Source organism: Procambarus clarkii, chromosome 39, assembly GCF_040958095.1.
Source record: "Procambarus clarkii isolate CNS0578487 chromosome 39, FALCON_Pclarkii_2.0, whole genome shotgun sequence".
NCBI classification, from domain to species: Eukaryota; Metazoa; Arthropoda; class Malacostraca; order Decapoda; family Cambaridae; genus Procambarus; species Procambarus clarkii.
Window position 1 is genome coordinate 42,710,496 of NC_091188.1, and position 26,988 is coordinate 42,737,483.

Sequence of the window (26,988 nt, forward strand, 5' to 3'; positions counted from 1 at the left end):
TTTATCGTGTCTATGTATGCTCGCATAAGTTCCCCTGTATTCCCTCCATTTCAGCAATCGCTCCTGCTTTGAAGGGGAGCTGTATGTACTGTACTGTACTGTACTGTACTCAGTGAGTACTGAGCAATACTCAAGATGGGACAGTACAAGTGATTTGTATAGTACAACCATTGTGATGGTATCCCTAGATTTAAAACATCAAAGATGGAGGAGGAGGAGTGAGCATCGCCACTCATTGAAACATCGTGATGTATAAACATCAAAAGTCCACGGTTTATCAACATCCTCCCAGCGAGTATAAAAAATATTGCTGGAACAAAAGTGAACATCTTTAAGAGAAAACTGGATAGTTTTCTTCAAGAAGTGCCACAAACTGAGCTGTAGTGGATACGTGGAACCTCGGTCCGCTCCAAGCAACAGCCTTTTGGACCAAGCTCTCACAAGTCAAGCCTGGCCCTGGGCTGGGCTTGCAGAGTAGAAGAACTCTCAGAACCCCATTAAGGTACAAGGAAGAAGCAAACCCCAGAGCTGTAAGGGAAGGAAGAAGAGGTGCTGATGGTGCCAAGGTTGAGTTAACAACACCTCCAAATCCAGGTCCCTAAACATCAAACAATGCAGCTTTGAGGAATCCAATCAGGCACATAACCTACACCACTGCAACACTGAATACCTAAGTTGCAGAGAGGTCGCCACGTGAAATACCCTAGCCTCATCAGAAGTACGCATGACGACAGCATGATGGAGGCAGAAGGAGTGAGCATCGCCACGTTGAATGGACAATGTTCAATTCTCAAATTTGCACGTTAACGAGAACGGGTTTGGGAGAACGACCAACGAACCACTGAACCCATAGGGAATTTCCAGGATCTCCAGGGGAAGTAACCCAATAGGAAGCGAAAGTAGTGGGATGTTACACTGGATCTATATAAATGTATAGGCTCTCAAAATAGAGAGAGAATAGCAAGTCAACACATCCAGGCTTTGCTGCTGCCAAAAGTGAGCTCAGCAGGCTGACTGCAGCTGGTGACCCCAGTGTGCCCCACCAGCCAAATATTACACCTACCCTGAGGAAAGTCAGGAAGCCTAAGACTATTGAGTCACCCAGGGCAAGGCCCACCACAAGCAAGAAGGACTTCTAAGGGAATGATCCCCAAACACTCTAGGGTGAAGACACTCCACTCCACTTGAAGACACTCCACTCCTTGAGTGCTGCAGCACTGAACGAGTGCACAGGGAAGACGGCCCTGTGCCATCTTCCACCAACAAACCACAGTTGGTTCACAGACAAGCCTGCAGACTCAAGAACTCTGCAAAATATGTAAACAAACAATTGAAAACTAATGAAACTAGCACCAGCTCATTCGCCCTACCTCCCGCACTCATTTGGGGGAGGCAAGAGGCAGCCTAAGGTCAGCTGGCTGTTCCACCCTCAGTTCTATGATGATGAAAACACCCCAGACAAGCTAGAGAGGGAGAGAGGGTGTCAGGGAGACACTGGAACTCGCACAGAAATTGCTGTTTCATTACATTCAATGCTGGTTTTATGGGGAAGAAATCCTTATGACTCCCTGAAGCTAACTACCCACAGAGGAGGAACAAAGGGGCACTTACCAGAGAGAATGGAGCACTGCAGGTATTATGATGATGTCAAGACTCGGCCGCAACATGTGATCTAAAGTCACTCGAGGGCACTGGGGACCGGGCACACTGACAAGATACCAGGCCACCAGAACCCTGATGGACACCTACAACCCCTGCCCCTGAATATCAGACCAGGACATACTCACAAAGACAGTAGAAAGAGAACAAAATGACACTAAGGACAAGTGTCTCAACATGTGTGGAGCCAGATTTAATGCAAACGGGAGAATTTCAAAATGTTAAGCCATCCGTCCCACAACAACACTTGGCTAATCCTGATTGGCCAGGGTTTGTTGTGGAACGTATTAAACATCCCTATACAACCTCAGATGTGTAGGGATGTTTAATATGTGACCTGGAGGTCCAGAGAAAACACCAAAGTTTCTGACTCTAGTATGAGATGGACCTGAGACAGAACGGTCACCTGAATTAAGGGGAAAGGGGATGAAATGATTCGGCTGTGAAAGGTTGAGGAAGAACCGAGGGTCTGGTATGCCCCATTTCAGGACCAGGAATAAAGCAGGACACTCATCGAAGTGATGCTGCCAATTCATCCACACCAAAAACTACCTACTCTGAGATGACCCAACACAGGCAAGGAGAGGAAGCCTACCCAGAAAGACCTGAAGCCCTGAAAGAGGAAGGAACTGACCAACTCCACCAAAGGCCATTGGAAATGATCCGAAAAGCCACAAAACAGGGGATCAAGAGTCGGTGACTCGGATGAGCTCCCCCCCCCCCAATGCTCCATAAAAAGGGATGAACCACAAGTGGCTGATGCCTTCTGAGCAGAGCAAGCACAGTGCTAACCACATGGATAAGGGCCATCCAAGGATAGTACATGCAACCCGGCATCTGGCTCCGTAGATGGCCTACCCGACCCACAGCAGGCAATGCCCCGTCTCTACCTGACTGCCTTCAAGAATGAGAAAAATCCCCCCCAAGAATGAAGGGGGGCTTGAAATGGGCCTACAAGTTGCAGCCACAGAGGAGAAAAACTGCGACAGAACCTCCCCAGGAAAGAGAGAAGGGGAAGGCAGACGAGAGCCAGGGGCCCACGTTGAAACCAAAGACTGGGCCAATACCACCAGGCACAACACAAGGCGAGCAGCCACTGGAGGCACCTGGGCATGGAGCTGCACAAGACCCACTTCCAGAGAAAGAACAGAGCAAACAGGTAGCCACCATGGGGCACAAAAGAGAGGGGGGGGGTGGCCCCTGGTGTCAACCAACAAATAAAACAAAAAATGTGCACTAGCTTTGAAGATTCTGGAACCTCAAAATGCTTCCAAGATGAGAGGAAGACCCAAATACACAAAAAAAGGAAGGGTCCATCAAAGAGATAAAATCTGGATCTCATAGGAGGCACATAAAGAAAGACCCTCCCAAGCCACCAAGAGAAGGAAACCTCCAGCAGGATGATCCCAACAGACCCAGAGGCAAATGGCACCAAACCTCAGGGGAAGCCGCATTGGAATAAACACATACACGTAGGAACAATACAAACCCCCCTCCTCCCCAGCAACAAGAGGAACCCCCCCTCCTCCACCCCCCTTCAACAGAGGGTACCCCCTATGTACGGAACAAGGAACCACCAGGAGTCGAAAAGACCCTCGGACCCACATCAGACTCTCACCAAGCACTGGAAATAACACTCGAGGGCCCCGAGGATTAACCAGCATCCAGACCCACTGCCTGGGATAGAAAAATAGTCCTGGGAAAAGGCTTCAAAAGAAGAGGCTGGCTGGAAGAAAAATCCTGAAGCCCGGCAGGATTAGCTGACTCAAGTGCCTTTATGCCTGAATTAGAATAGGCAACCCCCAGAGCTGGCCAAGCCACAGCCAAAGCTAAACCCAGTCCCAACCTCTAAACCCATGGATGTATCGGGACCAGAAGCAGGGAGGGGAAGACCCAAGAAAGGGCAAACCACACCTGAAGGGGAAGGAAGAGGAGGTGTAGATAGAACCAAAGCGGAAATCACAACACCCACCCCATTCCGTGATCCTAAACAACAGTCGGGGCAGCTCTAGGGCAACCAATTGGGCATATACCTGAAGCGCTGGAGAAGAGCGTAGCAGAAGCTGCCCAAAACACCCGAATGGCATCAGTGGGGTTAGATAAAGCCCCATGGGGGTGCAACCTCCACAGGACTCAGGGCCGAAGGTGTCACTGACCTCACAGGCAGCATAGCATAGGCAGAACACGTGAACTTCGACCCGGGATTTCCAGGGCTTGAAGTGTTAAGCCAAGCAGGACACCGCTTTGCTTTGCTTTGATTGCAGGGATCGCTTTGCCAGATCAAAAAGTGAGCCAACACAGCCTGGTTTATACAGCTGCAAAGGCCAACCTCGGCGTGCTAAAAGAAGTGCACGAACCATCAATGCGCACTGCCAGCTAAAGTCTGGCAATGCAAGGGAAGCACTAGGGAGCACCCAGGGAAGGAAACCCAGAGGAAGCACCCAGGGAAGCTCTAAGCACACTTTAAAGCTTGGCTCATGCTACATCACAGTATAGAGGAAAAAGCCACTAAAGGCAAACACCATACCACTAAGAACAACAGGCAGAACACCAGAGCCAGCATGGAAGACAGGCGACCTGGTACGCACTACATCAGCGATAAAACTGACAGCTCAGACTTTGGCAGGTGGTGAGCTACTCCCCCCCCCCCCCCCCAAATCGACTTGGGAAGAAGGGGCAAACAAGCTCACACTAGTTCTGAGAGAATTCAATTATTACTTAATTAATATAGTTGGGGGAGTTCTTTAGGTGGGTTTCGAGGCTTCGGTCTCTTTTGAATTCAGTAGTGGTTTGTTTTGACTTGATGACTTTCTGATTGCCTTCTCTGGTGAGATGGTGAAAAAAATTGTCAACCTCAATACAGAGATTGACAGAGCCCGGGTGCACGGGGGAATTGTGTAAAACCCCAGTTTCTCTCTCAGAGGCTGCGGAATCCATGTGAGGGCAGTAGCACTCCCGGTTGCAATTCTTTTCCATGTCGTGGCGCAGTCGACTAAGGCGCGTCTGGGATCATCCCGGACGAAGGTTCGAACCCTCATCACGGCCCTTCTGGATTAGTTCATTTGATGTATAACGCTATTGTGATTTCCATGTGTATTAAACCCTACTATTCTTAAACCATTTTTTTCCAAAGCAAAATAGACTCCATAGGTAGGGGATCAGCTGGCCCCACTCACTGTTACTAGTGTCTTTCTACCTTTTCACTGTCAACTGTCTACTTTCTCTTCTCACATTTTCCTATCTACTTTTTCTAATACCATTGTCCTATCTACTTTCTCTTCTTGCATGCCTGAACTTTCTGATGGTACTCCATACACTTTTCACAGTGAATATTTCCTAAGTAATAGTGCCAATTTGACTTTTCTTCAATAGCTGAACCACCATACACAATAATTGGACAAAAGCTTCTGCTGCTACTTAACATCATTCAATACGTAAGGGGAAAATTCTACATGTGGCCATCCTTCAATGTTGACAAGTTCCCAGAGGGAACAAAGACAGGTAAATGATGGACACTGAATATATAACATCGTTCATGCATTCAATAAATGCAAGAAATATACATATTATAAATAAACATGATCTGTGCCAACAAAAACAGACCCATTTGTTTTTATGCAAACATAACAGCGAGGTGAGCTAAATTATTAAGTCACATTTTTGGAACACTCATAGTATTCAATTTCAATCACAAGACTCAAAATTGGTTAATCTCTTCTGACTGATACCTTAAATGATCCTTTAGTAGAGCAGATTATGTGAGCATAGGGGGAGGGTTCTCAGGGAGGGAGGGGGGGGGGGGGGGAAGAGGCAGAGTCAAGTGTCCTACTCTCGTGACAACAGTGATGCATATGACAAGGGAACGGGGCAGATGTCATCTAATGAAATAATTACTGCAGAAAATATAGCAAGATAATGCAAACAGTAACACATGAGAGAGTCCAATGAGTGTGTAACTACACAACTTAGGGGCCAGAAGAATAGAAAAACAACTAAATTTAAATCATATTCTAGAGAAGTAAAACTTTGAAACAAGCAAAGATATGAAAAATTTACTCTAAAAACAAATAGTACTTTAAAAGAAATAATTCATCTATAACATTAAGCAGTAGCAATATGAATAGAATATTCTTTTACAGAAACATTAATATATAAATACAAAAATAAAGGATTAAGGCTTACCATCTGGGTTTTTATCCAAGGGCTCAGTCTTAAGCTGGCTGGTAGTGGGTTGACTGACAATGATAGAGGGTTTAGTGGAGGGTGCCAAGGACTGTAAGGAAGACGACGGGCTCGGCTCAACACATGCCACAGATGTAGTGACATTCGACAAAGGTGGAGTCATAATGGAAGAGGAATTAGAGGAGGATGGAGGGCCCTCACAGTAGTGTTGTTTCTTTGGTGGAATTACCACAGTTACTGGGGGTGGAGACCGCATTTTGCGCTTTAATCGATCATCTTCGGTAGGCCGAGCCTCAACAGGCTCCTCCTTCACCTGGGAAAACATCACATTTGCCAATAACAAATTTTGTCTTCAATGTGATACCCAATCTCACAAAAATATTTATAAACCCTACTTGTACACTTAGTAATGAACATGGGAGCACAGAATAAACTAACTACACTTATTTCAGCATGACCCCATTTCCCCCAAACTCTCGATTATATTTTCACTCCTTACTCTACCCATTCTCCTAATGCCACTTATGCTTTTCAGGTTGTCTTTTACATCTGTTAATATGCATGACACATTCTGCTAATATAACTGAACATATATTAAGTGCTAACCTTAGCCTGAAGATGAGGTCTGCTGATGAAACGAGCATGCAATGTTGCGGCAAGACCTTCAACAGGGCCATCAACTGGCAACCCTCTTGTTTCATTACAGTGGTGAACAACAGGTGATACCTCTGTTCTCAGCAATGGTACAGTACGATTTTTACTAGCATCACCTACTGTTGCAGGCCCTGTTGGAGTTAGGGGTGGAGTGGCTTGGGAGGTGGGTGGGGTGGATGGGGTACACTTATTGCCATACATGGAAGCAAGCCGTGCCTCTAAACCATCTCTTCCTGGTGATGGTACTGGTGGAGGCATGTGTGGCTTTTCGTCATACTGAGGACCTCTTGGGGATTTTACCCTTGGGTACATAAGACCTTCTATCGACTGTGGAGTATGTGGTGTGGGAGGGAGCGACTCTGTGCTATTAGGCCGAGAGATTGGGGAATAGACCATTCTGAGTGCTGGTGACTGTTGGCGCCCATCACCGCTGTCGGGAGTGTGAGGCTTGCCGTAACTCTCTTCCACTATTCTTGATATCCGGGAATTGGGACGCGGAGATATAGACTTTCCCGAGATAGTCATATCAACAGCTGCATTGATGATAGATTGAGAAGAGATCTCTAAAGTGCGCTCCACTTCACCACTTATAAGATCTCCCACATTTCTCGTGATGGTCGGAGTTCTATGGGCACCTGGAAAATATTCCAGAGCAAGTTTCTCTTGAGAGAGATGACGTCTTAGGGCTAATTTGGCTGGCGATACTTGTGTGTAATCGGGCTGACCTATTTTTGACTCTCTTAATTCCCGTAACTCCCGGATTTCTCCTCTTCTTTCACGATTATCCCGCTTATAGTCAGAGCGATTAGTTGCTCCGGGTGACGGATATGAGGAGTGATTTTGTAGTGGGATAGGGGACGGTCTAGGAGGCACTGCTTGTGCTAGAGGTCTGTCCTCATTTAGAACATTAGTAATAATCAATTTTAGGCGATCTTCAAAATCTGCCACTCTGGGAGGTTCATGAGCACGTATCATGGAGAAAGGTCTTTGGTTCTTCTCGGAAGGCAGTCGAGCTGATGGAGGCTGATATTTGGTCTCTGGTTGTTGGGACAACTCAGTCTTAGTAGGCAGTATATTGCCAGACATATACCTCTGAGCTAGAACAACTACCCGGCCAGGCTCTTGGCTCATTTGCGAGGGTTGGGATCGTGTATCACATTGTCGGTTTTCTACAAGGTGTTGTCCACGCATATTTTCCACATTAACAGGTATACGTCCTTCGTGCACTCTAACTTCTGTCCCGGCAGGTAATGCAGGGATACGACCCGCTTCAATTTGTCTCCCAGTTTCTAAAATCTTTTGAGCCAAGATCTCTGGATTTTTCTCTTCAATTTTTCCCACATCAGGTATATTTGGCCATTCTTGATTACGACTTCGGTGTCTGGTTTTATGTCTACCCGGAGACTTGTCTGCACGCTGAGCAGCACTTGTGGTGCGGGCACTATCAGGAGCAGTACTCTCCAAGTTGTTAACTTCGGATTCCAACCTCGACACTTGAGAATGAAGTTTCTTCCGCTGCGATAAAGTTTGAGATATTTCCCGCAAGATGAACTCTTGAGTCAAGTGAGACACATCTACACTCTGAAAATAAATACACAACATATATTACATTTTTTTTATATAAATAAATTAATAAATAATAAATTTCCAAGACACTAAATGAACTTAACCTGAATAAGGGAATAAATTAAATACTATGACATCAAATGAACAAATCCACAAGGGCCGTGACGAGGATTCAAACCTGCGAACGTCACGGTCCTTGTGGATTTGTTCATTTGATGCATCACATTAGTGTGATCTGTGTGTTACTATGACATCAGAATGTTCTAGCCCAAAACCATAAATGTGTAACATTACATTTTCCCTTCATTTTAAAAGAATATCCATGCAACATTTATTATTTCTATTCTTCTCTGCTGACCAAATAAGTAATTATCAAAAGAAGTTTTGTTGACCAAGCAATACAAATTTGTATCAATATGAAAATCAATAAGAGTACTGAAATACAAGAGGAAAAAAGACTTTAGTTTCAATCAAAACCTCCTGTCTGATGTAAGCTATTTATGAAGAAGTGATAAAAACAATTGTGAAGAACATACATTTTAACCGGAGAATGACAAGTGAATCACCATTGGATTATAGTCCAATTTACTAATAACAATATTTACAAAAAAAATCCTAAGCTTTTCACCTATAAGATAAAAAAAAAACTTTCAAATTATAAGTTACCAATAATAATCCAAGGGGAATATTTAGCTGGAAAAGCACTTTAGAAAAACTCTCCAAGCCATTAACTTGCCCACCTATGCTATAAATCTCCAATTTATATAGATGATAGATGAATCGTTTTCTGCGTTCAGTGATGATGCATCCGATACAAGTAGCATAGATGAACAGCGTTAGCGACTTCCATGGTGGTGTTTTCCATAGATATTTTCAACAATAGATGAATCTCTTCCAGACTGACCGACACTCTTTGAGGCTGGCTGAATCTCTTCCAGATTAACGGACACTTTTTGAGGGTAGCTGAATCTCTTCCTGTGTGACCTTACAAAGCGATCTTTTCAAGACTACCTTACAAATTGATCTTTTCCTATAATCTTTTCAATACTACCTTATGCTTTACAAGCTTGGCTACATACAACCTACAAGTACTGAGTACTAAAGCCAAGGGTGTACGTGAGTGCGTTATTTGTAAGCACACAGAACGAAGAAACTGTAAGCGAAAATCTATCTGTACCTGGTGCAATGAGAGCGAAGTCGCGCTGTGTACCATGGGCTACCTGGTTGATACCTCGTTGATGGGGTTCTGGGAGTTCTTCTACTCCCCAAGCCCAGCCAGAGGCCAGGCTTGACTTGTGAGAGTTTGGTCCACCAGGCAGTAGCTTGGAGCGGCCTGCAGGCCCACATACCCACCACAGCCCGGTTGGTTCGGCACTCCTTGGAGGAATAAATCTAGTTTCCTCTTGAAGATGTCCACGGTTGTTCCGGCAATATTTCTTATGCTTGCTGGGAGGGTGTTTAACAACCGTGGACCTCTGATGTTTATACAGTGTTCTCTGATTGTGCCTATGGTACCTCTGCTCTTCACTGGTTCTATTCTCCATTTTCTTCCATATCGTTCACTCCAGTACATTGTTATTTTACTGTGTAGAATTGGTACTTGGCCCTCCAGTATCTTCCAGGTGTATATTATTTTATATCTCTCTCGTCTTCTTTCTAGTGAGTACATTTGGAGGGCTTTGAGACGATCCCAATAATTTAGGTGCTTTATCGGGTCTATGCGTGCCGTATATGTTCTCTGTATTCCCTCTATTTCAGCGATCTCTCCTGCTCTGAAGGGGGAAGTGAGTACTGAGCAGTACTCAAGACGGGACAACACAAGTGACTTGAAGAGTACAACCATTGTGATGGGATCCCTGGATTTGAAAGTTCTCGTAATCCATCCTATCATTATTCTGGCTGTTGCAATATTTGCTTGGTTATGCTCCCTAAACGTTAGGTCGTCAGACATCATTATTCCCAAATCCTTTACATGCTGTTTTCCTACTATGGGGCTACTTCGTTGATTATTACTCGCTTCCGAAGTACTGAGTGTGTAATACAGTGTGTTACTGTGTAAATAGTGTATGAAACTGTACATATTGTAATTTTAGTGAATTTTTAACAAGTAATATTGCAACAATAAACATTTATTGTGAACACATTACTGACACATGAATCAGTTCCATGGAACATTATGAACGTTCTACTGTATACATATTGTAAAGGACACAAATATGCATCATATACAGTACAATAAAAAAACAAATAAAACCGCATTGGAAATACATAGAACAAATAATTGAAAATATATTTGTGGCAACACGCGTTGCTTGAATGGCCCGCCCGACCGTGTTTGGGAGCTTCAAGCACGGATGACCAGCCCCTGATGACATTACAGCGCCCCTTGTCCACGTCCCCACAGCCAAAGTAAGTGGAATTTGGTATTTATTTTTACATAGACATGTTCAGGGAAGGGAATTTATAATTTTACAAATAAATAAATTTTTTTCAGGAACACTTGATTTCATGTGCACGGGGAATTTCACAATAAACTCGGCACATCACAGTGGTTAAGCAAGTCAGCATCCTGTGCAGGCCCACATTACAAATGACTTTCATTATTTTAAACAATAAACCAGCGTTGAATGTAATGAAATGCCATTTTCTAGGCGAGACCCTTCAGCTCCCCAGAGCTAACCAGGCTGATATGAATATATTAAACTCTGGCATCAGTCAGTGAACATTGAGTTCTAGGCCTACAGGGACCATGAGCCAGAATCTGGCTCCCTCAGAGAGACACGAGGAGCAATGGCCTATAGAAACCCCAGTGTGGGTTGGAAGCATTCTCTGTCTGCCATCGACCGGGTCAGGCACCCAGAAAGGTAAGCGCCTCAAAACAAACCCCCCTGTTCTGGTTAAAATATTGATACTGAACACCGAACTAGTGGACAAAACTCCCCAAACGAAAACGAGCAAATGAGCATGACGTCACCATGTCACCGCGCCGCTGACTGTACAACCTCTCCCCTCCCCAGGAGGGGGGAGGGGAGCCTCATACCTCCAGCACAAGCTATCCATACCCCAGTTCTGAGGCTGGATGTAAAAGAGAAAAAAAAAAAAAAAAGTCCGGAGGAAGGGAGGGTTGCCCCGCGGCCCGGTCCTCGACCATTCCTCCTGTTTGTTACACACCCCCAGGAAGCAGTCTGTAGCAGCTGTCTAACTCCCAGGTACCTATTTACTGCTAGGTAACAGAGGCATCAGGGTGAAAGAAACATCTTGCCCATTTGTCTCCGCCTCCACCAGGGATCGAACCCGGAATCCCAGGACTACGAATTCAAAGCGCTGTCCATTCAGCTGTCAGGCGCCCTGTAACATTATTGCCAACAGCATTTGGTGTACCCAGCCGGTCACCCATCCAAGTACTAACCAAACCCAACGTTGCTTAACTTCGCTGATCGGACAAGAAGCGGTGTTCTCAACGTGGTATGGCCGTTGGCCATACCACGTTGAGTCCCCGGGTCTCATCCAGAAAATGTTGTTTCATTACATTCAACGCTGGTTTTCTGGGGAAAGCCCCTTCGGGTCTCCGGAGCTACTTACCCAAGGACAAAACAAGAGAGACTTATGCAGGAGGTGGTCGGCCCTCACTCCTCAATGCGAAGTTGAGACAACTGGCTGCAACTGTCGACTCAATGCGACACAGGCCCTACTAGGCCCAGGAAAGTTGACAAGGTAGCGAGCAGCCAGGACCCTGTTCGACCTCCAAAAATCCTGTGCCCGAATGTCAGCCCAAGACATGTTACTGAAGACAGCAGCCAGCGCAGGAAATTTATGAATGTTGTGGGTACAAGGATACACTGTAGGCTGGTTGGACTGAATAACCCTGCAGACAACCTGGGAGATCCGACCCTAGAACAGGAAAGAAGGAAACTGGGTCAACCCAAAGCGCGTCCCCGGCCATCGATGCCGTAGAGCATAGTTAATAGCGGAGAGCCGCAACCAGACACTACACATGATGCACCCTCAGTCTGTCAGTCTGATCAACCAAGCAAACCGAGGCAAAGAGAGAAAGAGAACCTGGTCCAAAGACCAGGATGGCTCAGGTGGCACATGAGCAGGTCAGAGGTGAAACAACGCACGAGACAGCTTGTGGAATTGTGCAGAAATAACATCAACACCGAATGCAAGCAGCAGTGGCTCCACCAGCACTGCACGTTACGAGGCGACAGTATTCGGCATAAGATGACGTTCCTTGAACAACCATGAAAGAAAGGACAAAACAAACCTATCAGAGACAGAAGTAAGTCTACGAAGGGATAAGAAATAATGGAAGGACTTTCAACCTCCGTGTGACCCGGGAGCCCCCAAAAACAGGTGAAGGCGGGACTGCAGCAGAAGCAGAGTCTCCGGAGGGAGAGACATGGAAGTGGTCTGAGTCCCACACAGACCACTTCCTTGTCCAGCAAATGTGCACGATGTGGTGACGTCATGCACATTTGCTCATTTCATTTGGGGAGTTGTGTCCACTAGTTCGCCTTTCAGTAGCAATATTTTAACCAGAATAGGGGGTTTGTTTTGAAGCACTTACCTTTCTGGGGGCTTGATCCAGTTGATGGCAGACATAGAATGCTTCCAACTACACGAAGGTTTCTATAGGCCATTGCTCCTCGTGCCTCTCTGAGGGGGCCAGGTTCTGGCTCGTGGTCCCTGGTAGGCCGAGACCTCCATGTGCATTGACTGTTGCCAGGGTCTAATATATTCATATCAGCCAAGTTAGCTCCGGGGAGCCGAAGGGGCGACCCCCAGAAAATTTATCACAGTTTTTATTTTGTAATTCTTTATTCCATTGTGTACTTCTGTATCTACTACAGTATTACAGTGTACTATAATACTGTAGTAGTATACTGTACTGTAATACTGTAGTAGTATACAGTACTGTAATACTGTAGTTGTATTACAGTATTACAATACAGTATACTACTACAGTGTCAGAGTGTGTGTCTCTCAAGATTCTCCCACAGCTGACTAGAATGGCTCATTGCAGTGCACAGTGCACCGATCTTGTGCACAAGGTCCTATTTCTGTTAACCCTGGATAGTGACCTGGCATGTTGGGTATCTCCAGAATGCCCACTTAACCAGGAACACTTTTATAATACGGAGGCCGCCGTATGTCCAGGCAGGAAGTAGATACAGGGAGTTAAGCATACTTGCCACCAAGGGTCAGCGAGTACATTGGCCGGTGCGGACCTTGAGAAGAATAGAGGGGACGCCTACGAGGCGACAGTGTGGCCCTGAGGTCAACCTCAACCGGCGCGATGGAAAATAACAGCTATGACGTGGTTGTGACCTGTTCATGACGTCACCTCTCCTACTGATCATCGAATGGTCATTATGATTGGTTCCCGCTCATTTGCTGCAATGCTATTGGTCAAATGCTATTGGGCAATGCTATTGGTCAAATTGTACCTCTTTTGTGCTGTGTGCCCCGAGATGCCCGGCAGCCCTTGTAGATTATTCACGTGAGGGAGATCTTACCCAGAGGACGTGTTCTGTTCTGTCTACCGGCCAATAGACTGAACACCGTCAATTCCTCACCGTCAAGTTAACTCAGCATCTTAAAAATATACCCCACACTCGCCAAGATTCACGAGTGTAAATATATTGTTCAGAAGCCTATAGTGACAAATCTCCAGAGCGAAACAGACTGGTAACAGGTAACCCCAGGTGACAAAGATCGTTGTGAGTGACTTAGAGTGAACTAAGGCAGTGCTGCCGCCTAAGTAATCTGTGTGTGACTTTACCACAGTGTACCTGTACCACAGTGTACAGTGTAGTGCATGGTACCATATAACCTGCAGCCGCCAGCTGCCGCCGCCCTCACTGTACCACGTGACGTCACCACCTTACTCACCGCCAGTGCCAAGAGTGTGTGCGTGAGTCTGTACGCCCTACTGCGAGTACCCTCCGTGTCTACGAGCGAAACCAGCTATCAGGCCACCTACGAGTTCTTGCATAAATGTGTCCGAGTGAGTGAGTGAGTAAGGAAAGGTACCTTATCTGTAAATACAAGATCTTGTCATTGTTTTATTGTGTCTGTGTTGATCTGAGGTATCAACCACAGTTCTCACCTTATACCTGTCACAGGTCATAGGAGAATCAACAGTGAATGCATGGTTATCTGTGTGGTATCACTGCATTTCACACGTCTGTGAATGTGAGATTCACATACACCACACATTTAGTTATTGTCTGTGATTATTATTGTGCATGTTATTGCCTGTCCCATTGACAGTGTAGTTGTGTTTATTGCATATCATCATTACCGAGTATCCGGTTGGAACTCGTGTGATCCCTTTGCATACCGGCAGTTAGGTTGCCGTGTTAATGATTGGCTGTCAACTGTGTTAAGGTAGGTGTTTCGCCACGAGTGGATACGAGTCGTTTAGCCAGACGTCAAGAGTTTCGCTAATACAACCATAGCCTTTCTGACGCCAATCTAAAGTAAATCAAGCACCCTTTGTATTAGTGGTTAAGTTAGTAAATAAACTACTGTTAAGCTTTATGCGGTGTTTCCGTTGAACCACTTCTGAATACTGCCAGTATTACTCAAGCCTTCAGTTCTAGGTGTCTTCAACACCGAGTTGCCTATATTCACTAAACTATAAATGTGATGAGGACCGCTAGGAGTCCCTTAAAGTGTTAAATCATTGAGGAGATTCCAACGATCAACATGGAGCAGGACCAGGTGAGACTAGTCTGAGAAGAGACCCTCAAGGACTCTAACTCGACCTTGCTCCCAGGCCCTGTACGGTTGCTCTTGTATTTTTTATTCTGCTAATTCCGACAGTTTCGTGAAGCGTCTGCCACATGTACATTGGCGACGTACGCATTGCAGTCGTGAAAGCAAAAAAGAAATCCCCCACATACAGTATTACAGTACAGTATACTACTACAGTATTACAGTACAGTATACTACTACAGTATTACAGTACAGTATACTACTATAGTATTACAGTACAGTATACTACTACAGTATTACAGTACAGTATACTACTACAGTATTACTGTATAGTATACTACTATGATATTACAGTACAGTATACTACTACAGTATTACAGTACAGTATACTACTATAGTATTACAGTACAGTATACTACTACAGTATTACAGTACAGTATACTACTACAGTATTACAGTACAGTATACTACTACAGTATTACAGTACAGTATACTACTACAGTATTACTATATAGTATACTACTACGGTATTACAGTACAGTATACTACTACAGTATTACAGTACAGTATACTACTACAGTATTACAGTACAGTATACTACTATAGTATTACTATACAGTATACTACTATAGTATTACTATACAGTATACTACTACAGTATTACAATACAGCATACTACTACAGTATTACAGTATACAACTACAGTATTACAGTACAGTATACTTCTACAGTATTACAGTACAGTATACTACTACAGTATTACAATACAGCATACTACTACAGTATTACAGTATACTACTACAGTATTACAGTATACTACTACAGTACTACAATACAGTATACTACTACAGTACTACAATACAGTATACTACTACAGTACTACAGTAACCCTTGCCTCCTACTTGCAAAACCTGATCCCAATACACTTAGTCCTTCAATATATTTCACAACCTGCACCAAGAAGAACACATTAATTTAATAAAGTCTCTCCACGTACTCCATTAACGAGCCCATTTCTTCTGTACTTGTTGATGATCTCGTGTTGTCTCAGCCTCACCAACTTGTCCTGCTCTTCTTCTGCCGACGTTACCTGTTGCTGCAGCGAAGACACGTTGGCCTGAAGCTCCTTGTGTCTCCATACAATCTCCTGAAGCAAAAGTAACACTGTATTATCCTTTGGTTCTCTTTATTTATTATCAGATTTTGTTGTAGCCTCTACATCTTGTGGAATGCAGACCCGTCACTATGTTCGTGAAGGGTGAACGAAATTACTCAAGTTAATCAGTTACAGCTGGCAGAAATTGTGACTTATTGGTTTTTATTTTTTGACAAAAAATTTACAATTTCAAACTCTTCTCTTTGTCTCTTTAGGTTGTATTGAAGAATGGGGACCAGATGCAGGGGCCTTATCATTAATATAAAGTATACTTATTATGCTTATTAACCCATTATCCTTATCCCTATACTTGTTTTTTAGGGGATTATTTTTCTTGACTATTTCGACACATATTGTCCTACAACTTTCACATATTAGAGTACATTCGAGTACAAATGCCAAGCAATATTTATTAAAACTTACAAGATATGACAAGTTCAAACTACTATATTTATTTTCGATAGTTTACCTTCTTCTCCACGAACAGGATTTTCAACTTTGAGATAAGCTGTTAAATTCAGTTTCTGAGCGATTCTCACCATTTTTACATGTGTACGTGCAATGTTCTTAGTTCTAAGGTTTCTTCAATTGCATTTATTCATAAACCTATAACTTTGGGAGTTATACATTTTTGGGGCTATATTTTGCACATATTTTGAAGGCCACAGTGACTAATTTTTGGTGCAGTAACTATACTCTCAAACTCAACTTTAAATTGAGGAAAATGGACGTTATATGCCATTCTAAGCCCATAATGAATCAATAAAAATTGGTGAAATATTAAATTTGTCAACTTAATTTGAATTTGTGAAATTTTCAATTTTTATAAATAATATTTTTTCCCCTGTTCATGTTATGATATTGAATCATTATTAAAAGTTGGAGCATTTACCATGTAGATTATGCACAAAAACAGTTTGAGAGTGTTTGAGGAAGGTTGAGAAATCAGTCTCCCGGCCAGTCTTAAAACAACCTGGGTATATTATTTTTGTTTTTGCTTTTTATGTTTGGCTATCAGTGCAGATGATGGCCAAACATTTATATGTAGAGTTGAAGCCCAAGCTTAAGCAAGCCAGTATGTCCTGACCCCTCTTTAAGTACAGCAGGGAAGACCCTTTTATTGGCAATAAGTATCCCTCCCCCCAGTTTTGTCCACCAATCATGTTTTTACTAACCCTTAAAGGGCGCAATGCATATACAGTATATATATGATTTGAGTAAATGTTGCTGAACAGCACACATTGTATATACAGTATGTGATTTATAGAACCGCGCAAGATTTAAAACTCCCACGGCTACACGGGGTTCACATCAGCTTCCTCAGGGCTCTAGTAAACAGACGGCATTTAGAAAAATATCGTGGTTAACATTCCCGGGTGTGAGAGCCTCAGTACTGAGTGAGCAACCAAGGCTGGCACACACAGCATGAGCTAACAGCACTGCTGTTCAGCTTGTGACCACGGCATCGGCTAAAAAATGGGGGTCTACCACTGCAAACCACCTTAAGCCCATCATCACACAGCAAAAATCTGCTATCAGAATGATAACTAACTCAGCTTTCAGACAACACTCAGCTCCCTTGTTTAAATCCCTAAACTTGCTAAATATTAACTCCCTCCACACATTCTCTTGTGTCAACTACATTTACAAAACCCTGTTCTTAAATGCAAACCATGCTCTGAAACTCTCCCTGGACAGATGTAATAGGACCCATTATCACCACACCAGAAATAAATATCTCTTTGATATCCCCAGGGTCAAACTTAATCTGTGTAAACACTCTATGCAAATTAAGGGACCTAGTTTATGGAACTCACTCCCTAGTGAATTGAAAAACTGTAAAACTTTTGCCTTATTTAAAAGCAAAACCAAAAAGTACCTAACTTCATCTTCTTAGTTTTCCTACACTGAGCTTTAAATTTGCTCTGTACCTAGTGTTACCCAATCTCCTAATTTTTATGTAATTTCAAACAACCTTATCATTGTGTTCATTGCTGTCTTCTTTTATGTCCTAGCCATATGCTGTATTGTGACTACCAATTTTTGTCAACTACCATCCAAGCTGTCATTGCAATCAATCTTATATTGTTTCTGCTGTATTATGCCTACCAATTTTTTTGTCAACTACCATTCAAGCTGTCATTGCAATCAATCTTAGCTACCTATGTGCTTTAATATACTGTACCTACAATTTTCTCTCATCTTTTTTTTCACTTCATGTAATCTGTTATCATTTTTTGTCTATAATTTTGCAAGTATTTACCTCCTTAAAATTTTCTTAGATTAAGGACCTGCCCGAAACGCTGCGCGTGCTAGTGGCTTTACAAGACTGTAATTACCATATTTGTATCCTCACATTCCTTATGTACATTCTTGTATATGCATAAATAAATAAATAAATAAATAAAAATGTCAAAATATGTATGAAACTGCTGTTATTTATCGATAATACTATTACAGAAGACCCTTGACTGTGATAAAAATGACCAGGAGTCAGATAATAGCATAATTTTGGAGATAATTAGTGGTGTGTGTGTAGTATGTGGGGGGGGGGAGGAGTAATCTTGGTGAGGGAGGGAGGTAGCAACATCTGCTGACTGTGTGACAACCTGTTAAAAAAGCTCCGTCATCACCAAGGAACCATACTTGAGGGGGACACCTATCACTGCACAATCTTGAAGCTCCATGAAGAAGCATACTGACACAAGCCTGTCTTCTCTGTTCTAGCTTGGAACAGACAAGACCCCAGTGACAAAAATCAAGTAATAATACCTTAGCTCTATTCAATAGGTCTTCAGGGTTGGCTGCTGTCATGCCCAGCTCAGAGATGCGGGACCTCAGAAGAGCCACAGAGTCGTCGATGAGAACTTTAATCTGCCGTTCGAGCTGTGCTGCCCGAGACTTTAATGACTTGTTCTTCTCCTATAAGGAATAATAAGATACTTGTTAGGTTATTCTTAGGTTATAGATACTTGTTAGGTTATTCTTAGGTTAGTTAGGTTATAATATTCTTAATACCAGGTGCAATAAATGAAAACCTTTGAATCAACGAATATTCAACCCATTCTCCTGTTTATATATTAGTTTTTGTAACTATGCCCACCATAATACAAAGATTGCTATTCTAAGCAAATTAGATAGCAGAACTTTGCACTATTCACTTTATAGTTGGAAAAATGAAGCTAAAACACAAACTTCAATTTTCCTAGGCCTAGTATAGGACACACACGTACTATATTAGGCCTCATATATTATATTAGTCTTAGGAAGATTAGGTTAGGTTAGTATAGTTTGTCTTTGCAACATAAGTAAGAAACAGTTTTCTGGTTTATCCAACTGAATAGTTCAGATTTCTACTTTCTAATTTCGTTGTATGTCGGTACAGTATATGTACTATGGTCCTCACCGTCACTGTAAGTACTGTACTACTAACACAGGAGAATGGGGATGGAATATCAAATAAGTTACATAATACTGGAGATATAATTGTATGCAAACCATTCCAATTCAATTTTGCAGTAATTTCTTTATTAAAAAGTCAATTAGACCAGCACCTTGCTTAAGAGCTGTGGAATGGTCAATAACATGGACCATAGTGGACCAATAAACCATAGTGGTCCAATAAACCATAGTGGACCAATAAACCATAGTGGTCCAATAAACCATAGTGGTCCAATAAACCATAGTGGTCCAATAAACCATAGTAGACCAATAAACCATAGTGGTCTAATAACATGGACCATAGTGGACCAATAAACCATAGTGGTCTAATAACATGGACCATAGTGGACCAATAAACCATAGTGGTCCAATAAACCATAGTGGTCCAATAAACCATAGTAGACCAATAAACCATAGTGGTCTAATAACATGGACCATAGTGGACCAATAAACCATAGTGGTCTAATAACATGGACCATAGTGGACCAATAAACCATAGTGGTCTAATAACATGGACCATAGTGGACCAATAAACCATAGTGGTCCAATAAACCATAGTGGTCCAATAAACCATATTGGACCAATAAACCATAGTGGTCTAATAACATGGACCATAGTGGACCAATAAACCATAGTGGTCCAATAAACCATAGTGGTCCAATAAACCATAGTAGACCAATAAACCATAGTGGTCTAATAACATGAACCATAGTGGACCAATAAACCATAGTGGTCTAATAACATGGACCATAGTGGACCAATAAACCATAGTGGTCCAATAACATGGACCATAGTGGACCAATAAACCATAGTGGTCCAATAACATGGAGCATATAATGGACATAAAGGGTCAAGAGCTCACCTTCTCTGCCTCAATCTGTTGCATCACAAAGTCTTTGTACTCTGGCTTCTTAATGGAGTCGAGCATGCTGAGAAATTGTTGACGGAACACATCGAGCAATACTTCTAGTGCATAAGGAGTGTTGGAAGGTGGGATGGGGAGCTCTTCGTGTCGTATAATACCGCTGACGGTGGATGGCGTGAAGAGGGACAACTTCTGATCGACACAACCTGGCGCAGGGTCTTTGAAAGTAGGTGACTTCCCTGCAGTGTATGCAACAATACAAACAACAACATTATGTGGCCACTAAAATCTGACATAGGTCCTCAAAACAAATTATATAATAATTAAGAAAATATTGAAATTTTATATAAATGAAGAGTCAAATAAAAATTAGACACTGAACACAATAATCAACAAGGGCATCTCATTATCACTTCTCCTCTCGTAGCTCTTATAGAAAACCGGCGTTGAATGTTATGAAATACCAATTTCTGGCCGAGCCCCAGAGGCACCTTGAAGCTGTGTGTTATGAAATGGTTACCATCTACTGGGTCACATCATCCATAGAATTCTAGAGGCGAAGGCAGCCAGAATGTCAGCGGGTCAAAACAAAGTACAGTACAGTATTACTAGATTAAAAATAGATCAAAACCTCAAAACAGACCAAAAGAACTCCTGCAACTATGTAAGCAAACAATCAAATTCTCTCAGAACTAGTGCAAGCTCATTTTCTGCACCTCCCCCATATGTTTGGGGGGAGGGGGGAAGGTAACCCACCATCAGCCAAAATCCCCAAGCTCCTTTCAAAGCTGGAGAAATTGCTGACCTGGAGAGTGTGCAGAGATCCTTTACTGCTAGAATCCACTCAGTAAAACATCTAAACTACTGGGACCGACTATAGAGCCTAAATCAGAATTTCTCTAGAGCGCAGACAGGAGAGATACATAATAATCTCTATGTGGAAAATAATAGAGGGGCTGGTCCCAAACCTGCACATCACATGAGACCAGAAGGCATAGCAGGATCTGCAGAATACCCCCATTGAAACGCAGAGGTGCAACAGGTACTCCGAGAGAGAACTTTACCAACATCAGAGGCCCAAGACTGTTCAACACATTTCCACTTCACATAAGGGGCATAATTGGCCGACCTCTCACAGTGTTCAAGAGAGAACTTGACAAACACCTCCAAAGAATTCCTGATCAATCAGGCTGTGACTCATACGTCAGGCTGCGAGCAGGCGTGTCCAACAGCCTGGTTGACCAGTTCAGCAACCAGGAGGCCTGGTCGATGACCGGGCCGCAGGGACGCTAAGCTCCAGAAGCACCTCAAGATAACCAAGATAGGGCAGATGTAGGAATTCACCCAACAACCTGGGAGAGAGTAAGAGGATCAGGGAGCCATCAGGGCTCACCCAGAAAACTAGCATTTTATGGGGGGTAGCCCTTGTGGCTCCTTGAAGCTAAATACCCATGGAGAAGGAAGAACATGGGAACTTACCAGGAAGGAGGAGGAAGCACTGCAGGAATCAGAACGAGGGCGAGACTCCCGCCGAGACATATGACCTTCAAAACTCCCATGACTGAATATCAGCCCAGGACATGGGCTGATATTCAAACACAGCCAAGAGCGGCATACTTTTGAATATCATGGGCATGAAAGTAGACCGCAGGCTGGTCTACCCTCATGTAACTTGGAAAATATGGACCTTGGAACAAGGTACCATAGAAAGAGGAATAATCCACAAGGCATCCATTCAGGGAGGATGCCTGAATGGATGAAATCAGTGGCCCAAAGGTGTCAGCAGAGCCCCACCACCTGACAACTCATGATGCACCTCCAGTTGATCCAACCAAGCATCAATAATCAAAGGCACCCCCCCCCCCCTTCCTATGGAAACCAACCAACTCATTCTTTACCAGAAAAGAAGGAACCGGCTGCAAACGAACATAACACCCACTAAGGTGAAAGGAACAAAAACCATGCCTCCAAATGAGAGCATGAAGCTCCCCAACCCAATAACTGGAGGTAAGGGAAACCAAAAGCAAAACCTTAAAAAAAGGCATCCCAGACTGAAGGGGGACACAGTGAAATGAGGAGTGTAGAGAAAAAGCCAGCATAGGGTCTAAAGACCAGGCTGGCTCAAGTGGTGCATGAGCAAAACAGTATGCAAAATGGTGCCAAAGTAGTATTGACACCAAATGCAATCTGTAGCAGCTCCACTAGCCCGGCATATTATGAGATGACAGTATTCGGCACAAGATATCAATTGAGAAAAAACCAAGCAAGTGCAACGATGAAGGGAAAAAAAGTGAGACAAAGATTGCAACTAAACACCATACTGCTGCGGAGAAGAACGCAGGTGAAACATTATCAAAAAGCCACCCACTTGTCATAAAACTGACAATAAGGAAGCCTAATAAATTTCAGACATGAAGAGCTGAGGAGAAGGTCGAACCAGTGAAGTACATTGCCGAGCCAACCATCTAATAGAGATGGAGATGCAGAAAACTGCCTGGGTTCAGACAGCAAGCAAGCAGCACCTGAAACCAAGGCTGAGATGGGTACTAGGGAGCCAGAAGGATCGCTCTTCCCTGGTAACAGGGAAGAGAATCTAACCTGGCCAGATCCCTGAGCAACAGCCAGACTGGAGAAAAGAAGTACAGAAATTCCCACCTTGACCAGTCCAGCTGAAAGGCATCCAATGTTAGGGCCTCACATTCGAATATTGGAACCGCATACAAGGGGAAAGTGCCGATTTCATACCGACACAGAGGGATCCAGGCACCCATACATCTTGCAAAGCTAAACGAAGGTGGCAGCATTAATGGTCCACTCGGTAGAAACAGGATAGAACCAGGACAGACCATCAGCGAGGACATTGGATACTCCTTTGACATAAATGACACCAAACCCCAAGAACCCAGCAGAAGAGCTACATACAGTGTCCAGCCCCAAAGAGGTGAGGAACATTGCAAACACCCAGTTGAGACAATGAACTACAAGGTAACAGTCCAAATGGAGACGGAGCATAAACCCAAAGGAACATGAACCCTCTGCAGTGCATGCCACACAGCCTTAAACTCCCAAACCATACAGTAAGCCCAATGAAAGAGTGATCCTGGCCAGTTTGGCGACTCCAAAAAGAAAGTAGACAACAAAGCAGCCGGCACAGGACCAATGAAGCCTGCACCCAACGATTGTGGCAGATCACCCAAAAGAAACCAAAACAGCTGCTGAAGCCCAGAGGAAACACAAGGCAGGCAAAGTTCAGGCTCCCACACTACCACTTGAGCGACCACAGAGTCACCCGAGACCAACTTAACACCGACAGACGGTGCTGCTGCAGCCTGGTCAAAGCTCCAGGAGGCAGGGAAAGTGATGTCGACAAAGTCCCAAACAAGGCCCAGCCAAGTTCAAACCTGGGACAGAACCACCTGGGACATCTGCCAGTTTATCAGGAACCTGAACCAGAGCTGTATGGGCCCGATGGGCCCCACGAGAATAGGACATGTTCATTATGGAAGCACAATGTTTAAATATTTAGGTATTGTTGTAAGCACACTTATATAATATATCCCTACATTCTGGTGTGGGACTAAATATTTAAGATATATATTTCCTGGTGAATAATCCTTTCAGCATAAATGTAACAATGCTTTCAGTGGAGCACAGAAGAGGAAGAGAGCTGCAGAGGAGAAGGAGAAAATAGGAAAACTTCCAAAATTAACATCGAGGCTCAACACAGATGCAACGACAGCTACTCATACCATTCCTTCAGATATAGCATCCACATCAGCATCCACTCCTGCGATGTCAGCCACAAGTACTGTTCCTTCAGATACAGCATCCACATCTACATCCATTCCTGCTATCAATCATCAAATTTCAGCAGACATATCATTATTGCCTGTTGCTGCTACTGGTGACATTTTACAAGAAGATATACCCAAATATGTAATAGTAAAGGAGTTTGCAATTCAAGAGACAGAACCTGGGCTATGAAACATTAATGATATTAACACAATAAATTACTGGATTCGTAGTGGGCCCTCGCCATATCAGAATCATGATTGCACGAGTCTGAAAGATTGCCGAGTGTATAAAACAGCTGGAGTAGAGAATATGAAGGAAGGTATTTATCAAACAATGTGTTCAAACGTGAAGTGCGGAATGAGGAGGACCTCTAAGGGATCCACCCCCAAACACCCCAGGGTAAAAGAACCCCAAAGTGCAAGGACAGAACTAGGAAGTACAGAAGGAAGATAACCCTGTGCACTTGCAGCTCTAAGCACTCTTAATATCCAGGCTCAAGCTACAATTCACAACGTACAGGAATGCCAATAAGGACAGAACCCACGACTCAGCAGGAGCCCAAGCAGCAGAGAGGCGACCCCGACGTACATTAATATCAGCACAGAACTGAGGGTGGAGTAGCCGGCCGACTGCGCGCTACCTCTCCCCTCCCCTAAATGAGTGAGGGAAGTGGGGGTGAATGAGCTTGAACTAGTTTGGAGAGGTTTCTTATCATTTGTTTACATAGTTGAAAGAGTTCTGTCTGTGGTTTTAGAGGCTGCAGTCTCTATTCCAGCAAAACCCTGGTAGACCTATAACACTCCATAGCTAATGTGGCCTAGTAGCTGGTACACTATTATTGATAGTAGCTTCAGGGAGCCACAAGGGGCTCCCCCCCAAAAAAAGAGTGAGAATTCTCTATTCTATTTGGTAGACCAATATTTAAAATATAATGAAGTACAGAAACTTCTGCAGGGAAAATGTTACAATCATTCAGGTTAGGACAATTCTAGTAGGCTTCCAAGTCAAATTATTCCTATTTAAAGCTTCACTGGAATAAACACATTTTCAGTATTTTTCAAACTTATCACAGTTGTAAGAAAGTAACAGCATATCAGATATACATAACACAAACAAATTAAAAGAAGACTTTAAGGTGTGCTTTGAGGACCCGGAGAAGATACACGGCCCAGATTAAATTGTTACGCCGTTTGATTTTAAAATAGAAAATAAAGATATTAATTGTCAATTGGAGGAAAAACTCATTTATATGATAATGGATCAGCAAAGGAAGAGAGTGGACCTGGGAGAGCATGATGGTTTACCACCACAACTCTCCAGCCTGGGAGAGTGCGGTGGTTTACCACCACAACTCTCCAACCTGGGAGAGCATGATGGTTTACCACCACAACTCTCCAACCTGGGAGAGCACAGTGGTTTAACACCACAACTCTCCAACCTGGGAGAGCACGATGGTTTACCACCACAACTCTCCAACCTGGGAGAGCATGATGGTTCACCACCACAACTCTCCAACCTGGGAGAGCACGGTGGTTTACCACCACAACTCTCCAGCCTGGGAGAGCATGATGGTTCACCACCACAACTCTCCAGCCTGGGAGAGCACGATGGTTCACCACCACAACTCTCCAACCTGGGAGAGCATGATGGTTCACCACCACAACTCTCCAGCCTGGGAGAGCACGATGGTTCACCACCACAACTCTCCAGCCTGGGAGAGCACGATGGTTCACCACCACAACTCTCCAACCTGGGAGAGCACGATGGTTTACCACCACAACTCTCCAACCTGGGAGAGCATGATGGTTCACCACCACAACTCTCCAACCTGGGAGAGCATGATGGTTTACCACCACAACTCTCCAACCTGGGAGAGCACAGTGGTTTACCACCACAACTCTCCAACCTGGGAGAGCACGGTGGTTTACCACCACAACTCTCCAGCCTGGGAGAGCACGATGGTTCACCACCACAACTCTCCAACCTGGGAGAGCACGGTGGTTCACCACCACAACTCTCCAGCCTGGGAGAGCACGGTGGTTTACCACCACAACTCTCCAGCCTGGGAGAGCACGGTGGTTCACCACCACAACTCTCCAACCTGGGAGAGCACGGTGGTTCACCACCACAACTCTCCAACCTGGGAGAGCACGGTGGTTCACCACCACAACTCTCCAGCCAAATATCAGTGCTCTTGTTGACACTCATCACGCGCATCTTTCCCATTAATGATATCAACTATTTCACTGAAGATATCATCAATCTTAGCTAGCATATTTTAATATTGACTTTTTTATTACTATTATTAATGATTTATTATTATTATTATTGGTAGTACTGGTAGAGTAGTATTTCCATTAAAATATGTTGATATAATAAAGATATGGGGGTTGATGAACACAGTGAAGCTCCACACGGAGACCGATGAGTTGAAGAGTTTGGGGACCCTGGTACGGGAACCTTACACCTAATGCCTTTGCACGCCAGGCAGTAAATAGGTACTCGGGAGTTAGGCAACTGTTGTGGGTTGCATCCTGAGGAAGGTCGTCCTAGGGAAGACCTTGATTATCCTAAGTACTGGCTTCCTGTCCCCAACAATGGGAATCATTAATTATACAAATCAATTTGGAAGAAAACTGATTTTTTTTTTGTTCGTTGACCACTTGTGACTGTCGAAGAGAAAGGGCTTAGCAATGATTCACAATGAAAGATAACTCCTTTTTAGAGTAATACAAACCATAGGATATTAGCTTTTGATAAAAGCAATAAATATAATATCAATGAAAATATGTTCAATTCACCATTACACAATATAAAAATATGCAAAATATGTAAAAATATGTCTTGATTAAAATAAATAAAATTTAATCCCCTCCATGAATTACAGTACAGTATTATTATTTTTTATCCGAATCCGACTCGTCTCCTAGAACGCAACATTAGGACT

The 26,988-nt window shown here is 43.6% G+C and overlaps 1 protein-coding gene and 1 non-coding gene across 2 annotated transcripts in view; both read right to left on the bottom strand.

Annotated features, from left to right (window-relative positions):
• The window catches only part of LOC123760254 (DOT1 like histone lysine methyltransferase grappa), a 245,157-nt gene that overhangs the window by 34,166 nt on the left and 184,003 nt on the right, over positions 1-26,988 (bottom strand). Inside the window, exons 11-15 of the mRNA XM_069338436.1 lie at positions 20,244-20,485; positions 18,713-18,862; positions 15,782-15,931; positions 6,448-8,076; positions 5,842-6,154 (exon numbers count right to left, since the gene is read on the bottom strand). Of these exons, the coding sequence (XP_069194537.1) occupies positions 5,842-6,154; positions 6,448-8,076; positions 15,782-15,931; positions 18,713-18,862; positions 20,244-20,485 (2,484 nt within the window). The remainder of the gene's footprint in view (positions 1-5,841; positions 6,155-6,447; positions 8,077-15,781; positions 15,932-18,712; positions 18,863-20,243; positions 20,486-26,988) is intronic.
• Positions 11,422-11,540, bottom strand: LOC123760565 (5S ribosomal RNA). Its single transcript, XR_006773162.1, has one exon. It is a non-coding gene; the product is annotated as a 5S ribosomal RNA (ribosomal RNA).